The sequence below is a fragment of the Culicoides brevitarsis genome, chromosome 3, assembly GCF_036172545.1.
Source record: "Culicoides brevitarsis isolate CSIRO-B50_1 chromosome 3, AGI_CSIRO_Cbre_v1, whole genome shotgun sequence".
Lineage (NCBI taxonomy): Eukaryota > Metazoa > Arthropoda > Insecta > Diptera > Ceratopogonidae > Culicoides > Culicoides brevitarsis.
In genome coordinates this window covers 2715086-2732033 of record NC_087087.1, presented here as the reverse complement: position 1 = coordinate 2732033, position 16948 = coordinate 2715086, and the positions used below count along the sequence as shown (strand labels likewise).

The following is a 16948-nucleotide window of genomic DNA, read 5'->3' as shown; positions in this document are numbered from 1 at the left end:
TATTTAAGAAATACTTAATTTAAAAAAAATAAAAATAGGTACAAAAAAAATCTCTTTTAAATTTCCAAAATAAAAAAAAATATATTTGACAGCTGTCATACGTAATTTTTTTTTTTTTATTTTTTTATGAAATTTTTTAAATAACTTTTTTTTAAATCAATTTTTTTTATTTTTTGAAAATTTTGAAAAAAAAATTTTTTTTTGGTTTTTGTTAAATTTAGTATTTTTGAATACTTCTTTAAAGTTAAAAAAAAAATATAAAATTTCAAGAAAAAATAAAAAAAAAATTTTAACGTTTGACAGATTTCAATTTTTTTTTCTGAAGTTTTGTATTTAAAACGAGCTTTTGATTATTTTCTTTCATTTTTTTGAATAAATTTCTCGTTTAAACTTTGAATTAAAAAAAATAAAATTTGATAATTTAAAAAAAAAATTGCTGTCAAAAATTTTCGTAAAATTATATTTAAAAAAAATAAATAAAGTTTTAAAAATTAGAATTAAAATTTTTTAAAATAAATAAAAAAATAATTAAAATAATTTTTTTTTAATTCTTGTTAAAAAATATTTTTTTAATAAAAAATTATTTTTTCAAAAAAATATTTTTAAGTAAAATTTCAATCAATAACTGTCAAAATAATTTTACCAACTTCTTGCTTCAATAAAAAAAAAAGTTACAAAAAAGAGACACTTAACAACTATTTAGAGTTCTTTCGTTTATCATCTATATTAACGAGCAGTCCCAAACTCCTCGATTTCTTCAACTTTTCTCTATTCGGTCTGAAAATCCTGCTCAAAATGTGCGAACTAACGGATTTCGTGACATTACTTCCTTCGTTCAAGCTACTTCGACTACTTGTGCTCGTAACTTCCGCTTTTGTGCTTTCTCCCGTAATATCTGCTTTCAAGCTTTGTCGACACAGCGCCGTTATGGCTCCTTCTCTCACAGGCAGCTCCTTACTATTCTTCCGCAACTTGATTTGACGAAATTTCGAAGCAAGTCCCGACAAATTGAATCGACTTCCGGCATTGCTTGACGTCCCAGCGAACGAGGAACTTTGCAACGGGCTACTATGACGATCGACTGACGTTGTTTCGCTCGGCATTTCGTGACTTTTGCTCTTTCGGATGAAAGATTCGTCAATACTGCTACAAGTCGCGGTGCTTATTTGACTTAAACGGTTCAGGGCTTTGTCAATTGGCTCGTCGTCAGTTGTTGAAGAGACATTTGGGAGCAAAATTGACATTTGAAGGAACTCTTCTTTGGCTTTTCTGAGTTTTTCCGCACGTTGAGTCAACGGGGATTTCGGAGGTTTGTCCGAAACAATGTCCGGCGACACAGAAATGCTCGTTTGAAATGCGGGACGTTGCTCGTGATGGGCTTTTCTCGTGATTTTGGGCGCCGAGTTGGGATCTTCGAACAAAGAAATGCTTCGAGCGTACGTTTCTTTGGGGATTTTTCGAACGGCGCCTTTTGTGGATGCATCTTTTTGACGTTGTTCAAGCCAACTTTTCTCAACGTCGTCAGCTAACTTGCAAATGTCATCACAAACGGTCTTCTGTGCTTCCAGATCTTTAATTAGCTTCTTTTTTAACGTATCGTAGGACAGCACGGTGTCGTAATAATCATCAAAAGTCTCTTTGGCATCGAAAAACGCTTCACTTGACAGCTCTTTGCTGCTTGAACTGTTCTCCAACTTTTTTCCCGTCGCTTCTTCATCGATTTCCTTCGAACTTTGGGACTTTTTGATCGAACGAAGACTCGGCACGGGCGATGAAATTTGTTTTTTGACACTTCCCGCACTATTTGACTTGCTTAACGTGCCTTCTTGGAACACCGCAGCTTGTTTTTGAACTCTTCGATCGAAAACGGGCGATTGCCATGGCGAGTTTTTCGTTTCAGGAGACTTGCTTGTGTCTGAATTTAACGAATTGTTGTATTTTGAGATCATGAGACGAATGTTTGGAGCCATTTCCTTCGTGCTAACGCGTCGTTGTTCTCGCGGCGATTGCGGTAACGGAGGTTTTTTCACATTTTCTTCAACTTCGATGCCCTTAACTTCCGTTATTTCGCCCGTTGAGTCACTTTTCACGGGAGAAAATATTTTTCTCTTCGTTTTGATCAACACAGAAGCCGTTAACGGAGCTGAAATTACATCTTCCTTCGAATCTGGAATTAGTTCGACATGTCCTTCCTTCGACGGGGTCGTCGTAAAATCGTAACGAACTTCCGTTTCGTTCGCCAAAGTCGGTTTCAGCTTCACAACGTACACAACATCGTCGTTTTGGGCATCAACAGGACTCGAAATTGTTGCTTCATCAGCTTTTTTGTTGCATTTGCTCGTTTTTCGCTTGACTTTTCGCGGTGCTTCGAGTACAATGTTCATGGCTTCGTCTTCGCTGCTTGCACTTTCCTCCGTTTTGCTGTTTTGACGCGAGCCCATGCGTCGTAAACGAACTTTGCGACGTGATCCCGTGCTTAAATTCCGTTCTAATTTGTGACGATTGTCCTTCGTTTCGCTTTCCAACGAGGAACTTTGCGGTTGAGACGTGCCCGAATCCAAATCTCGATCCGAACTCTTTCGTTGCTCGCTGAATTTGATCTCGGTACAGACGTAAGTTGGCGTTACGGAGACCAAAGCTTTACTTTTGGCATCTAACTCGACTGTACTGATGGCATGGGCGCCATAAACGGGCGTTACGCTCAATTGGGGGATGCGTTTTTGACGTTTTAGCTCGAAAGCGGCTTTGGGAGGAGATGATTTTCGTTCTAAAATGAAAAAAAAAAATTTTTTTAAATTAAAAATTTAAAAAAAAAATCAATTTTTTTACCTTTTTGTAAGTAAACTTTATCCAAAATCTCCCGCAAAGAGTTGAAACGTTCGTTAATCGCATTAATTTTCGGTTCAACTTCCCTCCGCTCATCGATATTTTCCATCAAATCGTTCAGCTGCAACGAAAAATGCACAAAAAAAATTCGACATGTCACACAAGGCATCAAACAAACACAAAAAATCGACGAAAACATGCAATTTTCGTTAGAAAAGCGCGAAAAATCCGTTAGTCACGCACTCACCAAACGAATAATCTCGTACGAAAGCTGCTTAATGAGAGGCAAGGGAACTGTCCGTTGTGCCATGAAGACGCTCATCTTGGGCAAACAGTCGATTAGCGCTTGTAAACTTTGTCTCATCTGTTTGATATCAAGTTTGATTACTATTTCGTTGCATTTGACACTCAAAAAACTAACTGATTTTACCGCTTCGATTGTTAACTGGATGCTGAAAAAGTCTTCGTCTTGTCTGAAAATGTAAAAATTTTAGTTTTGAGTTGAATTTGGAGGGAAAAAGAACAAACCCGATGTAGGCTTCGTCACTTGAAACGCCCGCTGACTTCAAGGGGCTTGAGAGATATTCCATTTCTTCTTCGACTTCGACAATTACTGCTTCGGGTTCTTCGTCATCGGCAACGTGTGAGCTCTAAAATAAAAAAAATATATTTTTAAGATTTTGGTATGAATTTTTAAAATTAATTTTTCAAAAAATTTATTTTTCTTTATAAAAAAAATTTTTTGAAAGAAAATTTTTTTAAATAAATTTTTGTAAAATTTATAAAAAAAAAAACAATTTAATAAAATAAAAAAAAATTAAATAATTTACATTTAAATTAGAAAAAAATATTTTTCAAATAAAATTTTGATTAAATAAATTTTATTAATTTATAGAAAAATAATTTTAAAAAATTAATACAATTTTTATTTAAATAAATTTATTTATTTTGCTTTATTTTTTATTATTTTTTTTTTAAGAAAATTTGTAAAATTTTTAATTTTTTTAATATATTTTTCATAATTATTTTTAAAAAAAAAAAATTAATTTAAATTAAACTCGACTTGTCGTTTTGAAAAATTTTTTAAATTTTTTTTTTTCTCTTGAAGTTTCAAAACTATGTTTTTTGGCAGTTTTAAGTTATAAAATGATTAAAAATGATAAATTAGAGCCTTCTGATAAATTTTTATCCATTCGGAGCAAGATTTGACAAAAATTGCTTTGACACAGTTTTTGACACAGTTTTTGACACAGTTTTTCTCTTGATTTAGTTTTTAAAACAAAACTATGTCAAAGAAAAAAAAATTTTTCAGTTTCAATTTTTTGGCAGTTTTAAGTTATAAAATGATTAAAAATGATAAATTAGAGCCTTCTGATAAATTTTTATCCATTCGGAGCAAGATTTGACAAAAATTGCTTTGACACAGTTTTTGACATAGTTTTTGACACAGTTTTTCTCTTGATTTAGTTTTTAAAACAAAACTATATTTTTTCAGTTTCAATTTTTTGGCAGTTTTAAGTTATAAAATGATTAAAAATGATAAATTAGAGCCTTCTGATAAATTTTTATCCATTCGGAGCAAGATTTGACAAAAATTGCTTTGACACAGTTTTTGACATAGTTTTTGACACAGTTTTTCTCTTGATTTAGTTTTTAAAACAAAACTATGTCAAAGAAAAAAATTTTTTTCAGTTTCAATTTTTTGGCAGTTTTAAGTTGTAAAATGATTAAAAATGATAAATTAGAGCCTTCTGATAAATTTTTATCCATTCGGAGCAAGATTTGACAAAAATTGCTTTGACACAGTTTTTGACATAGTTTTTGACACAGTTTTTCTCTTGATTTAGTTTTTAAAACAAAACTATGTCAAAGAAAAAAATTTTTTTCAGTTTCAATTTTTTGGCAGTTTTAAGTTGAAAAATGATTAAAAATGATAAATTAGAGCCCTCTGATAAATTTTTATCCATTTGGAGCAAGATTTGACAAAAATTGCTTTGACACAGTTTTTGACACAGTTTTTGACACAGTTTTTCTCTTGATTTAGTTTTTAAAACAAAACTATGTCATAGAAAAAAATTTTTTTCAGTTTCAATTTTTTGGCAGTTTTAAGTTATAAAATGATTAAAAATGATAAATTAGAGCCTTCTGACAAATTTTTATCCATTTGGAGCAAGATTTGACAAAAATTGCTTTGACACAGTTTTTGACACAGTTTTTGACACAGTTTTTCTCTTGATTTAGTTTTCAAAACAAAACTATGTCAAAGGAAAAATTTTTTTTCAGTTTCAATTTTTTGGCAGTTTTAAGTTATAAAATGATTAAAAATGATAAATTAGAGCCCTCTGACAAATTTTTATCCATTCGGAGCAAGATTTGACAAAAATTGCTTTGACACAGTTTTTGACACAGTTTTTGACATAGTTTTTCTCTTGATTTAGTTTTTAAAACAAAACTATGTCAAAGAAAAAAAATTTTTCAGTTTCAATTTTTTGGCAGTTTTAAGTTGTAAAATGATTAAAAATGATAAATTAGAGCCTTCTGATAAATTTTTATCCATTTGGAGCAAGATTTGACAAAAATGGCTTTGACACAGTTTTTGAGTTTTTGACACAGTTTTTCTCTTGATTTAGTTTTCAAAACAAAACTATGTCAAAGAAAAAAAATTTTTTCAGTTTCAATTTTTTGGCAGTTTTAAGTTATAAAATGATTAAAAATGATAAATTAGAGCCCTCTGATAAATTTTTATCCATTCGGAGCAAGATTTGACAAAAATTGCTTTGACACAGTTTTTGACACAGTTTTTGACACAGTTTTTCTCTTGATTTAGTTTTTAAAACAAAACTATGTCAAAGAAAAAATTTTTTTTCAGTTTCAATTTTTTGGCAGTTTTAAGTTATAAAATGATTAAAAATGATAAATTAGAGCCTTCTGACAAATTTTTATCCATTTGGAGCAAGATTTGACAAAAATTGCTTTGACACAGTTTTTGACACAGTTTTTGACACAGTTTTTCTTCTGATTTAGTTTTTAAAACAAAACTATTTTTTTTTCAGTTTCAATTTTTTGGCATTTTGAGTTATAAAATGATTAAAAATGATAAATTAGAGCCCTCTGACAAATTTTTATCCATTTGGAGCAAGATTTGACAAAAATTGCTTTGACACAGTTTTTGACACAGTTTTTGACACAGTTTTTGACACAGTTTTTTTGCTCTTGATTTAGTTTTTAAAACAAAACTATGTCAAAGAAAAAAAATTTTTTCAGTTTCAATTTTTTGGCAGTTTTAAGTTATAAAATGATTAAAAATGATAAATTAGAGCCTTCTGACAAATTTTTATCCATTTGGAGCAAGATTTGACAAAAATTGCTTTGACACAGTTTTTGACACAGTTTTTGACACAGTTTTTGACATAGTTTTTCTCTTGATTTAGTTTTTAAAACAAAACTATGTCAAAGAAAAAAATTTTTTTCAGTTTCAATTTTTTGGCAGTTTTGAGTTATAAAATGATTAAAAATGATAAATTAGAGCCCTCTGACAAATTTTTATCCATTCGGAGCAAGATTTGACAAAAATTGCTTTGACACAGTTTTTGACACAGTTTTTGACACAAAACTATGTCAGATAAATTAGAGCCCTCTGACAAATTTTTAATTTGGAGCAAGATTTGACAAAAATTTTTGACACAGTTTTTGACATAGTTTTTCTCAATTTTTTGGCAGTTTTGAATAAAATGATTAAAAATGATAAATTAGAGCCCTCTGAAAATTTTTATCCATTTGGAGCAAGATTTGACAAAAATTGCTTTGACAAAGACACAGTTTTTGACACAGTTTTTGACACACATTTTGACAGTTTTTCTCTTGATTTAGTTTTTAAAACAAAACTATGTCAAAGAAAAAAAATTTTTTCAGTTTCAATTTTTTGGCAGTTTTAAGTTGTAAAATGATTAAAAATGATAAATTAGAGCCCTCTGACAAATTTTTATCCATTTGGAGCAAGATTTGACAAAAATTGCTTTGACACAGTTTTTGACACAGTAGTTTTTGACATAGTTTTTCTCTTGATTTAGTTTTTAAAACAAAACTATGTCAAAGAAAAAAAATTTTTTCAGTTTCAATTTTTTGGCAGTTTTAAGTTGTAAAATGATTAAAAATGATAAATTAGAGCCTTCTGATAAATTTTTATCCATTTGGAGCAAGATTTGACAAAAAAGCGTAGGTATATAACATCGAAACGCGGTTCTTTAGACGACTACTTTCTCTATTTTTTTTTTTAATAATTTTTTGGAATAAAAAAATTAAATTAAAAAAATTATTGACTTTACTTGACTTATAGAATTTATTTTTTTTAAATAATTTTAATATTTTTCTTAAACTTTTTTAATTTTTTTAAATTGTTATAATTTTTTTTTATTTATTTTTCTGATTTTTTTTTTATAAATATTTAATTTTGAGAATTTTTGGCACGTTTAAATTAAAATTCGATAGAATTTAAAGTCTTACCTTCCTCTCTGCTCTTGGAATTTGTTCCTTCAGATCATCCATGTCGTTCAGCGACAAACTCGACGGTTGATGCGAAATCGATGGATGCGAAACGTTCGGTGAAATGCTATCACATGAGAATGATCGTTGAATTGTAGGCGATTTTTCTCCTAAAAAAATATTTTTTTAAATTTTCATCAAAAAATCTTCAAATTTTTTCTTACTTTTAATCTCCTTAGCAACATCAGCTCCTGATTCGACGACAACAGGTTGATATCCGGGATGTAAAAGTGCAAAAGTTGACGATTCCGGACCAATTCCTCTCGCTTTTTCCCATTCGTACAATTTTCGCGTGAATTTCCGTGAAATGCCTTCGAATTTCAAGACGCCTTTTGTGGTTTGAACGACAATTTCCTTCTTTGGCGTCTCTGTTGTGACCAAAGCTTTAAGTTTTGATAAGCCTTCGTTCTTGTGACGCTCGATATCGTCGACGGTGCGTGATTTTTTGACAGCTCCATAGACACTTCCTGTTGTTTTCACGATTTGCTTCTTTAAACTGTTGCGTTTGAGACTATCGCCTGAAGTTGATGATTGTGTCGAATACGAAGGGACTTTGTTTGTGGCTTTTAGTTGCTTCCATTCACCTAAAAAATTAAAATTAAAATTAAAAAAAAAAATTGAATGAAATTTCATTAAAAAAGTTACAAAAATATATTTTTTTTTTGGTTTAAAAATTCAAAAAAAAATAAATAAAAAAATTTTTTTTTGGTTCAAAAATTTAAAATTTTTACCAAAAAATTTTTGTTTAGTTTAAAAATTCAAAATTTTTTAGAAAAAAATTTTTTGGTTCAAAAATTCAAAATTTTTAACAAAAAAAAAATTTTTTGGTTCAAAAATTCAAAATTTTTAAATAAAAATTTTTTTTTTGGTTCAAAAATTTAAAATTTTTAAATAAAAAATATTTTTTTCAGTTCAAAAATTTAAAATTTTTACCAAAAAAAAATTTTTTTTCTTCAAAAAATTAAAAATTTCGATAAAAACTCACTTAATTTCTTTTGGAATTCTTCCGGCAAATCCTTCGCATTCGGTAAAATCGCCAATCCTTGTCCTTGTAACTTTGTTTGTCCCGTTTTCCATCCTTCCCAATCGGGTTTTCCTTTCTTTTCGGGCTCTTTAACGGGCGAAACAGCAGGACTTGCCTCCTTAAAGCTTCCTTGTTGTCCCTTTTTCGTGCGCCATTCATCGAGTTTCTTCTTAAAATCCGCCGGCAAATCATCTTCAACCACAGGCCTCACTGCTGTCGCCTTAATATCATCTTTAAACAAATTATGAACGGGACTCGTACTCAAAACGGGCCTCAAACGATCCCATTCTGATTGTTTCGCCTCAAATTCACACTGAAGTTTTTTCTTCAATTCCGCATATTTGTTCTGAATTTCTTCGCGTTGCTTCAATAAACTCCGAGATTTATCCGAAAGACGTCTTTGGGGCGTACTTGATTCCGAATAATCGACACTTGAGGCTTCGCCGCTTTCTAAAAATTGAATTTTTGAGTAAAATTTTGTTAAAAAATTAAATTTTCTTACCGATATCCATGAAAAATTCAAAAGATTTCATCGGGCTGTTGGGCATCGAGAGCGTCGTTGGTCTCTGAACGAATTCTTTCGACGGCGATTGAAAATTTTCGAATAATTCAGCATCGCTTGTGTCTGTTTTCAGCTCCAACGGCGATGGAGGACCCATTTTACGATTATTTGGAGTGATATTTGTCAATAATTCCTTCAATGTTTCGCCTTCGGGAAGACTTTGGATCTCCGGGATGTGCTTATTTTTCCGAATTGGTCTCATCGGAGGGCGTGGCAAGTCATCTTGAAACGAAAAACCCGCGACAGAAGGCGAAAAACGACCTGAATCGATGCCGGGATTCGTTAAAGTGAACGTTGGCGTTGGATTTCTCACTCCGGGCGATGTTTGACTCGATGAAAAGGAGTCGTTTCGATCCATCTACGAAAAAAAATCTTTAAAAAAAAATACTTTTTTTTAAATTCGATGAAAATTACCTCATAAGCAGTACTTCCCAAATCCAAAGATTCGCAAGGACTCACATCACGACTTCCTTCGAGACTTATTTGGTTCGAAGTTGATGATCGAGAAACGGTTTTCATGGAAGATCGATGCGTTTTTACGATGCCTTTGACTTTGCTCCAAGCTGATTTTGGTTTTTGTTGCGTTTTTGAGACGTTTAAAGTTTGATCGCTGTCTAATGAACGACTTCGCTTGTCTTCCTGACTGTTTCGCTTTTGCAATGTTTTTGCGGGATCTGAAAAAATGAGGAGAAAATGTCAGAGGAATGAACTTTTTATTGGGAAATTTATGACAAAAACGCGTGTCATCCATTAAAGATGAGAGAAATGTTCGGTTTTTTACGCACTGAATCATTTTTTTAGTTTTTTTCTGAAGTTTTCAACGAACTTAGCAACGATTTTGAGGAAAAATTATCTAAAATTTTGAATTTATCAAGATGATTTAATTCTAAAGTACTTCGTCAAACAAATTTCTTTTTAAATTTTCAAAAAAAATTCTAAAAATTATATTTTTGTCAAATAATAAATAACGCCATCTATCGTCAAAAATTGAAAATTTCTTAAAAGAACCGAGATTATGATAATTTTTCTACTTTTTTGCTTATTTATCGAATATATTAAAATTTTAATTTTTTAAGAAAATAGTCGAAAAAAATTTAAAGAGACTTTTTTTAAAGCAATTTTCATATTTTATGAATTTTAACGCCATCTATCGTCAAAAAAAGAAAAATTTCTCAAAAGTATTGAAACTATTTTTTTTTTGTACTTTTTTGATTATTTATCGACTTTATATGACAAAAATATGAAAAATTTTAATTTTCTAAAAAAATTGTCGACAAAAATTTTAAAAGACTTTTATAAGAGCAACTTTTTTATATTTTATGAATTTTAATGCCATTATTGATTAACAAAATTAAAGTTTTTTCATAGAAAATTTCGAAAAATGTAAAATTTTGATCAGTTTTTGCTCTCAAATGGCAAAAACATTAAAATAATTTATTAAAAATTCTAAAAGTAAAGAATTTTCATGATTAAAGAAAAATAAAGCGACCTCTATCGTCAAAAATTTCTTAAAATTTATTTTATATTAGAAGATGTTCAAACTTTGAAAAAAAAAATGAAAAGAAAATCTTCTAAATGAAAAATTATAAAATTTTTGAAAATTTTGAAGTCAAAATTAATTTCTATTAAATCGATGAAATTTCTTATTAAAAGTCTCAATTGAAAAAAAAATAATATTTTTAAGAAATTAAATTTATTAATAAAAATTTTATTAAATTAATTAATTAAATTAAATTATTAATTAAAGAAATAATAAAAAAAAACAAATCTTTAAAAAATTTCCAAATTTGGAGATTATTTTAGATTTTTATAAAATTTAACGCCCTCTAACGGTAAAAATCTCTTCGAGTTCGTTGCTAAGTTCGTTCCTAACATCAGTTCATTTAATTTCAAATCATCTAAAAATCAAAATTTCGCTTTGAAATGTGAAAAAAATTCATTTAAAAAAATATTTTGATTGCTCGTCGTTTTTTTCACGCAATAATCTCTGACGTAAGGGGAAACCTTGTAGTTGTAGGCATAAATAAAATTTTACATATGCAAAAAAAAAAGAGTAAACTCTGTCATGTTTATCATCAATAATAAAAATACTACTGAATTTACTACAGAAACACCTACGAACGCGACTCGTCTCTGTGGATGTCTATTCACGAAAAATTAAAAAAAAAAGTCTAAAAATACGGCAAATCCGAAAATAAACAACACATTGCCACTGTACACTTTTCTTCTTTCATTCCGCGGACTGGCGCAATGCCCTACAATAATAGTAAGATAATTGCAATTAAACTACCTGCGTGTGCCTCAATCGCAGCGCGAAAAAGTTTATAATTAGACCTTGTTGCTAAAAATATCGCGCAGATTTTTTTCTAAAACGAATTTTTTTCAATGAATGAACTTTTATTTTTTTACCTTTTTTACTTTCCATTTCATCGCCAGAGCTGTCGGAGCTCAAATAGTCAGGGGATTGCCCGATGTCGCGTGACGATGAACTAATGACGGAGTCTCCGGAACTCGCTGCGGTGCAAGGAATTGAAGGAACACGCAAATAACGAGCAACTTCAGTATTCACGGGAGAAATTTCTTTGGTTTTTCCAACGAGCGTCGATGGAGGTTTTGACGAGGTTTGATGCATTTCATCGTTGTCGGGTAAAGCGTTTGCCTTTTCCCATTTAAATGCCGCTTTGACTTTGGTCCATTTGGAGACTTTTGGTTTGAAGTCGACGATGGCAGATTGACGACGAAGAGGATAATTGCGCGGGGAGTCGATGGAAATGTCTTCGGCGATGGCGCTTTTGCTTCGTTCACTAAAAAGGTAAGAGAAAATTTTTAGTTTTTTGAGGTTATGAAAGTTAGAAATTGATAAATTTTTTTTTTTTTTTGTTTTTAGAAATCCAAATTGTTAAAAAAATTATAAGAAGATCTAAATTTTTCAACTTTTCATCTAAATTTGTGGTTAGTTTGATCTTTCAATTTCTTAATTTAGTAAAATTTTCAACTTTTCATCTGAATTTGAGGTTAGATTAATTTTTCAAGATCTTAATTTCGTAAATTTTTCAACTTTTTGAGGTTAGTTTGATCTTTCAGGATCTTATTTTTTAATATTTTTTAACTTTTCATCTAAATTTGAGGTTAACTTGATCTTTTAAGATCTTATTTTTGTAAATTTTTCAACTTTCCATCTAAATTTGAGGTTAGTTTAATCTTTCAAGATCTTGTTTTTGTAAATTTTTCATCTTTTCATCTAAATTTGAGGTTAACTTGATCTTTCAAGATCTTGTTTTTGTAAATTTTTCATCTTTTCATCTAAATTTGAGGTTAACTTGATCTTTCAAGATCTTGTTTTTGTAAATTTTTCAACTTTTAATCCAAATTTGAAGTTAACTTGATCTTTCAAGATCTTGTTTTTGTAAATTTTTCAACTTTTAATCCAAATTTGAAGTTAACTTGATCTTTCAAGATCTTGTTTTTGTAAATTTTTCAACTTTTTATCGAAATTTGAAGTTAACTTGATCTTTCAAGATCTTGTTTTTGTAAATTTTTCAACTTTTTATCTAAATTTGAGGTTAGTTTGTTCTTTCAAGATCTTATTTTTGCAAATTTTTCAACTCTTCATCTAAATTTGAGGTTAGTTTGATCTTTTAAGATCTTAGTTTCATACATTTTTCAATTTTTAATCTTTAATTAAGGTCAACTTCAACACTTTTTAACACTTTAGAGCTCCAAAAACATTTGTTTTCCAAAATTCATCAATTTCTAACCTCAAAAAACAAAATTTACCGTTTAACACTTTCCCGCTTTTTACTCGCGTTATCTCCTGAAGCAAGAATCTGCTCCAACAACGCCATATTTTGTTCGATTTCTGCATCAAAATCTTGCTCTGAGGTCTCATCATTGACATTATTCGCCACAAACTTCTCGGGATCTTCTTTAATCTGCAACAAAAAACGAAAATTAAATTAAACGAGAGACAATAGCGACGCAAAATGAAAAATGTTGACTATTTTCACCGAGAGACACGAGAAAAAAAGAAAATAAACGAGATAATGTGAAACAAATTGTGTTTATTTCCTCGTTAATAGTTTTTTTTCTCGCGACGCGTAAAAATAGAGAGACTCAGCGAAAAAAAAAATGTAAACAATACGTTAACCTCATTTAAGTAGTTCAACATGTTTTTCCGAGAAATTCAAATTTTTTACCTGATTTTGTATCATTTTCAGGCCGAACAACGTGTTTGCCGTCTTCGCAGCACGCGTCATCCGCAAATTCTGCTCTTGCAAGTTCAAAAATTGCCCCACGAGTTTATGCAGCGAATCGAGTTGATCCAAGGCGCCTTTTGTCGATAACGCAACACTCACACTCGGGCCCGTGCGATTGATTAGCGGCGCAATAAATTCATCGCATTCCTTCGCAAGCATGTCGGGCGTGATATTTTCCTGCGTTGCCGCTCCCTCATCCGAATCCCAAAAGTCGCTGCCCTTGTTGCCCAAGCCGCTGTCGTCGTTGTAAATGCTTTCGCGTGTCGAAGCGGGCGACGGTTGCTGATTCCGGGCTGATGATCGTTGAACCGCTTCGCTGAGATCAGAGAGGAAATTTTTTTCGCGTTCGTGATAGAGGGAAATGTGCGTGAAGGGATCTTCTTGCGCCTCGATGACAATTGTGGGATTTGAGGGTTTTGGATCGGGCGGCGCTTCAGGCAACGTTTTGCCACGATCCAAAGATTTTGTGCGAGTTTTATCCATTTTTCACTTTTTTATTGGTTTTTTCTTGAATGTTTACGTCTTAACTCATAATTTTCTTCTTCGTTACAGAGCTCCTCTGGTATACATCAAATTAAATATTACTTCTATCAATCGACAAATATTAAACCATTCTTATTTATTTCCAATAATATACACACGCACAAGAAAAACATTACGCGAGTCATAATATTCTCATGAAATACAGCGAAGAAAATTGATTTTGAAGCGTTTCGACGAGAAAAATGCGCTTTTATCGATGTCTGTCTGTTAAATTTTTTTATTTAAAAATTTTTAATTTTTATTCGTTTAAAAAAAATTGCAATTAATTTTCATATTTTTTCTTTTAAAAATATTTTTCACTTTTTGATCAAATTTACGATTTTTTTAATTTTAATTATTTTGGAAATGCAGAAAATTTAAAATAAAACCAAAAATAAAAATAATAAAAAATCTTTTAATTTATTATTTTGATTTTTATTTATTTTATTATTTTTTATCAAAAAATTTAAAAAAAATGTTGAAAAAATTTTAAAATTATTAATAAATTAATTTTCTTTTCAAACTAAAAAACATTATTTGATTTTAATTTTAATTTAATTTTTTAAACTAATAATTATTTGAAAAAAATTAAATTTTTTAAATTAATTTAGGAATAAAAAAATTTAAAAACTATTAAATTTTTTAATTTTTTTTTATTTTTTATAATTTTAAATTTCTTTTTATTCAAAAAAATATTTTTTTGATTTTAATTTTTTAAAGTTTCATATTTTTATTTAATAATTTTTCAAAATTTTTACTTTTATTTTATTTATTTAAAAAAATTAAAATTTTTTTTTAAAAGAAATTTTTTTAAAAATTTATTTTGTCTTATTTTATATTTTCCGCACTTTCTTTATAATTCAATTTAGAACTTATTAATTGATTAAATTAATTGATTTTAAGAAAATTTTTAAAATGATGAAATTTTTAGATTTTTTAAATTGTTATTTAATAATTTTTAAAGAACTTCATACTTTCACTATTTTAATTAGATAAAAATTGAACATTTTTAGTTATTTTTGTCATTTTAGTTTTTTTCAAATTTCATCATTTTAGATTGTTTTAAAATTATTTTTTAAATTTTTTTTTTAACCAATTTTAATATTTTTCGTTTTTTTTTATCAAAAATTTTTAACTTTTAATTTAACTTTTTTAACTTTTAAAACTTTTAATTTTTTAAATTTAAAAAATTTTTTCAAAACAAAGTTATTATTTATTTATTTTTATTAATTTTAATAAAATTTTATTAATTTTCTTATTTTTTATTTTATTTTATTTTTTATTTTTTTTTTTTTTTTGTATAAAAATTAAATTTTTTTAATATTTTTCACTTTTTTCTTCATAACTTTTTAAAATGCGCTCAAGTCGATATTTTTTTCCTCCTCATCATTAAAAATTTTTCACATTTTTTTAGCATTACAGACAATCACTTATTCAACGCGTCGATTCCTCGTACGTTTTCCATTCTTGACATCTGTTTATTTATATTTGGAAGAAAAAATTTTCAATGTTTGCTTTTTTAAATAATTTTTTTTTCGCTATTTCACGTATATCGATCGAATAATTTGTAATATTTTCCGTACAAAAAAAAAATATTTTACTGCGGCAATTACATTAAACAGTTTTACATCATCACTCGAGCCGAGCCGCAAAATGTTTATAATAATAAATAATTTTTATTTTTTTTTTTTTTCAGAAAAAATCACTTTTTGGAAATATTTTGAAAAATAAAAAAAAATTCAAGAAAACGAGAACAATGAATTATTTTGAATTATTTCGTGAAATTCCAATGCGGTGAGAAAAACAACAATTTACGGCGCACAATATTCTCGCCTCGCAAAAAAAAAATAATTGACCCGTGTGAGTAATCTCTCAAAAAAAAGTGATCGAGACGCTAATTTTCGTCTGTTTTCATGCTCTTTTCGTTCGAAATTCTTTTCGAATTATTTTTCTTGTGCGCGCGATATTTATTATTATTTCACTTCACTGCTGATGTTGCTTTTCCACGGCGGCGAGTTTCGACACACATACGCACGTGACGACGACGACGACGCGATGTAGGTTATAGATGCAACTCGTTCTCGTGAAAAATTTTGTATTATTTTTTCCCATAACACGTAACGGTCGAACTGTTTTATTTTATAGTCTAACTATAGAAGATTTTCTCTTTCGCCTGCTTCTCGCGCTGCTACTCGCGTCTTCTTCCTACATTCCTACATCATACTTATTTTTAGGAACTTTCATTTCTTCTGCGATCGTACACTCTTCTCGTACACGAATTAAATGGTTTTTGATTAATTTTTCAATTTTTTTTTTCTTTTCTTCTTTTTTCTTAATTTTTCGTATGGAATTCTTATTTTTTTGCACTAAAACTAAATTTTCTTTACAACTAAGCAATAAATAATTATTTAAACATTAAATTTTTAACTTTAATGGAAAAGGGTTAGCACACAAATTAAAATGTATAAAAAAGTTAAATGTGTGAACGGAAACAACGACGACACGTCCAACAGATCGAACGATTCTCGGAAAACTGTGAAAATTCTGAAAATGTAGAGGAAAATTTCGAGAGTCAAGAGAAAAAAGTTTTTCAAAGCTCAGAGCGGAAATTTTAAAACTCTCGAAAAATTGTTTGTTTACAAAATTTTGTGTAGCAATGTATGCGAAGTGATAAGCGTTATCAGTGATCAACAGAGAGAAAAGTCGCGGAAAAAGAGAAAAACGTTGATCGAGAGATAAAATGAGGAATATGAAAATTTTTCATTAAGATTTTGTGTGAAGAAAAATTTTTCGTTGAAGAAATAATTTTTTTTGAATAATTTTTTAAATGATTTTAAAAGTTTGAAATTATTTTTAACGATATATTATTTTTGAGCTGAGTTTTTTATTTAAAAAAATTAAATTTTAAAAAATTAAAAAAAAATTAATAATAAAATTTTTTTAAATATAATAAAATTTTTAGAAAATGTTTATAAGAAAGTCTTAAAGCAAAGTTTAAAAATTCAAAAAGTTTAAAAATTAACCAAAAAAATTTTTTTTTTGAATTTCAAAATTTGCTTCTGACAATTTCAAATTCCTTAAAAAAATATTTTTTTTTTTTTTAATTATAAATTTTTGTTTAATTATTTCAAATTATTCTAAAAAATTCACAAGCTCTTAAAATATTCTTTAAAAAAAATTTTTAGAAAAAATTTTAAAAAAATTTTTGGAAAGAAA

General features: G+C 28.8%; 1 protein-coding gene across 1 annotated transcript; it reads right to left on the bottom strand.

The window, feature by feature from the left end:
* Window positions 1–695: 695 nt before the first annotated feature.
* Window positions 696–13388, bottom strand: LOC134833597 (uncharacterized). The gene is made up of 12 exons (XM_063847962.1): window positions 13151–13388; window positions 12732–12886; window positions 11364–11758; window positions 9369–9628; window positions 8895–9312; window positions 8354–8842; window positions 7533–7952; window positions 7330–7478; window positions 3355–3476; window positions 3074–3299; window positions 2830–2947; window positions 696–2767 (listed from the first exon to the last, which is right to left on the bottom strand). The coding sequence occupies exons 1-12, from the start codon at window positions 13367–13369 to the stop codon at window positions 696–698; spliced, it is 5043 nt and encodes a 1680-aa protein (XP_063704032.1). The 5' UTR covers window positions 13370–13388.
* Between the last annotated feature and the right edge of the window lie 3560 nt (window positions 13389–16948).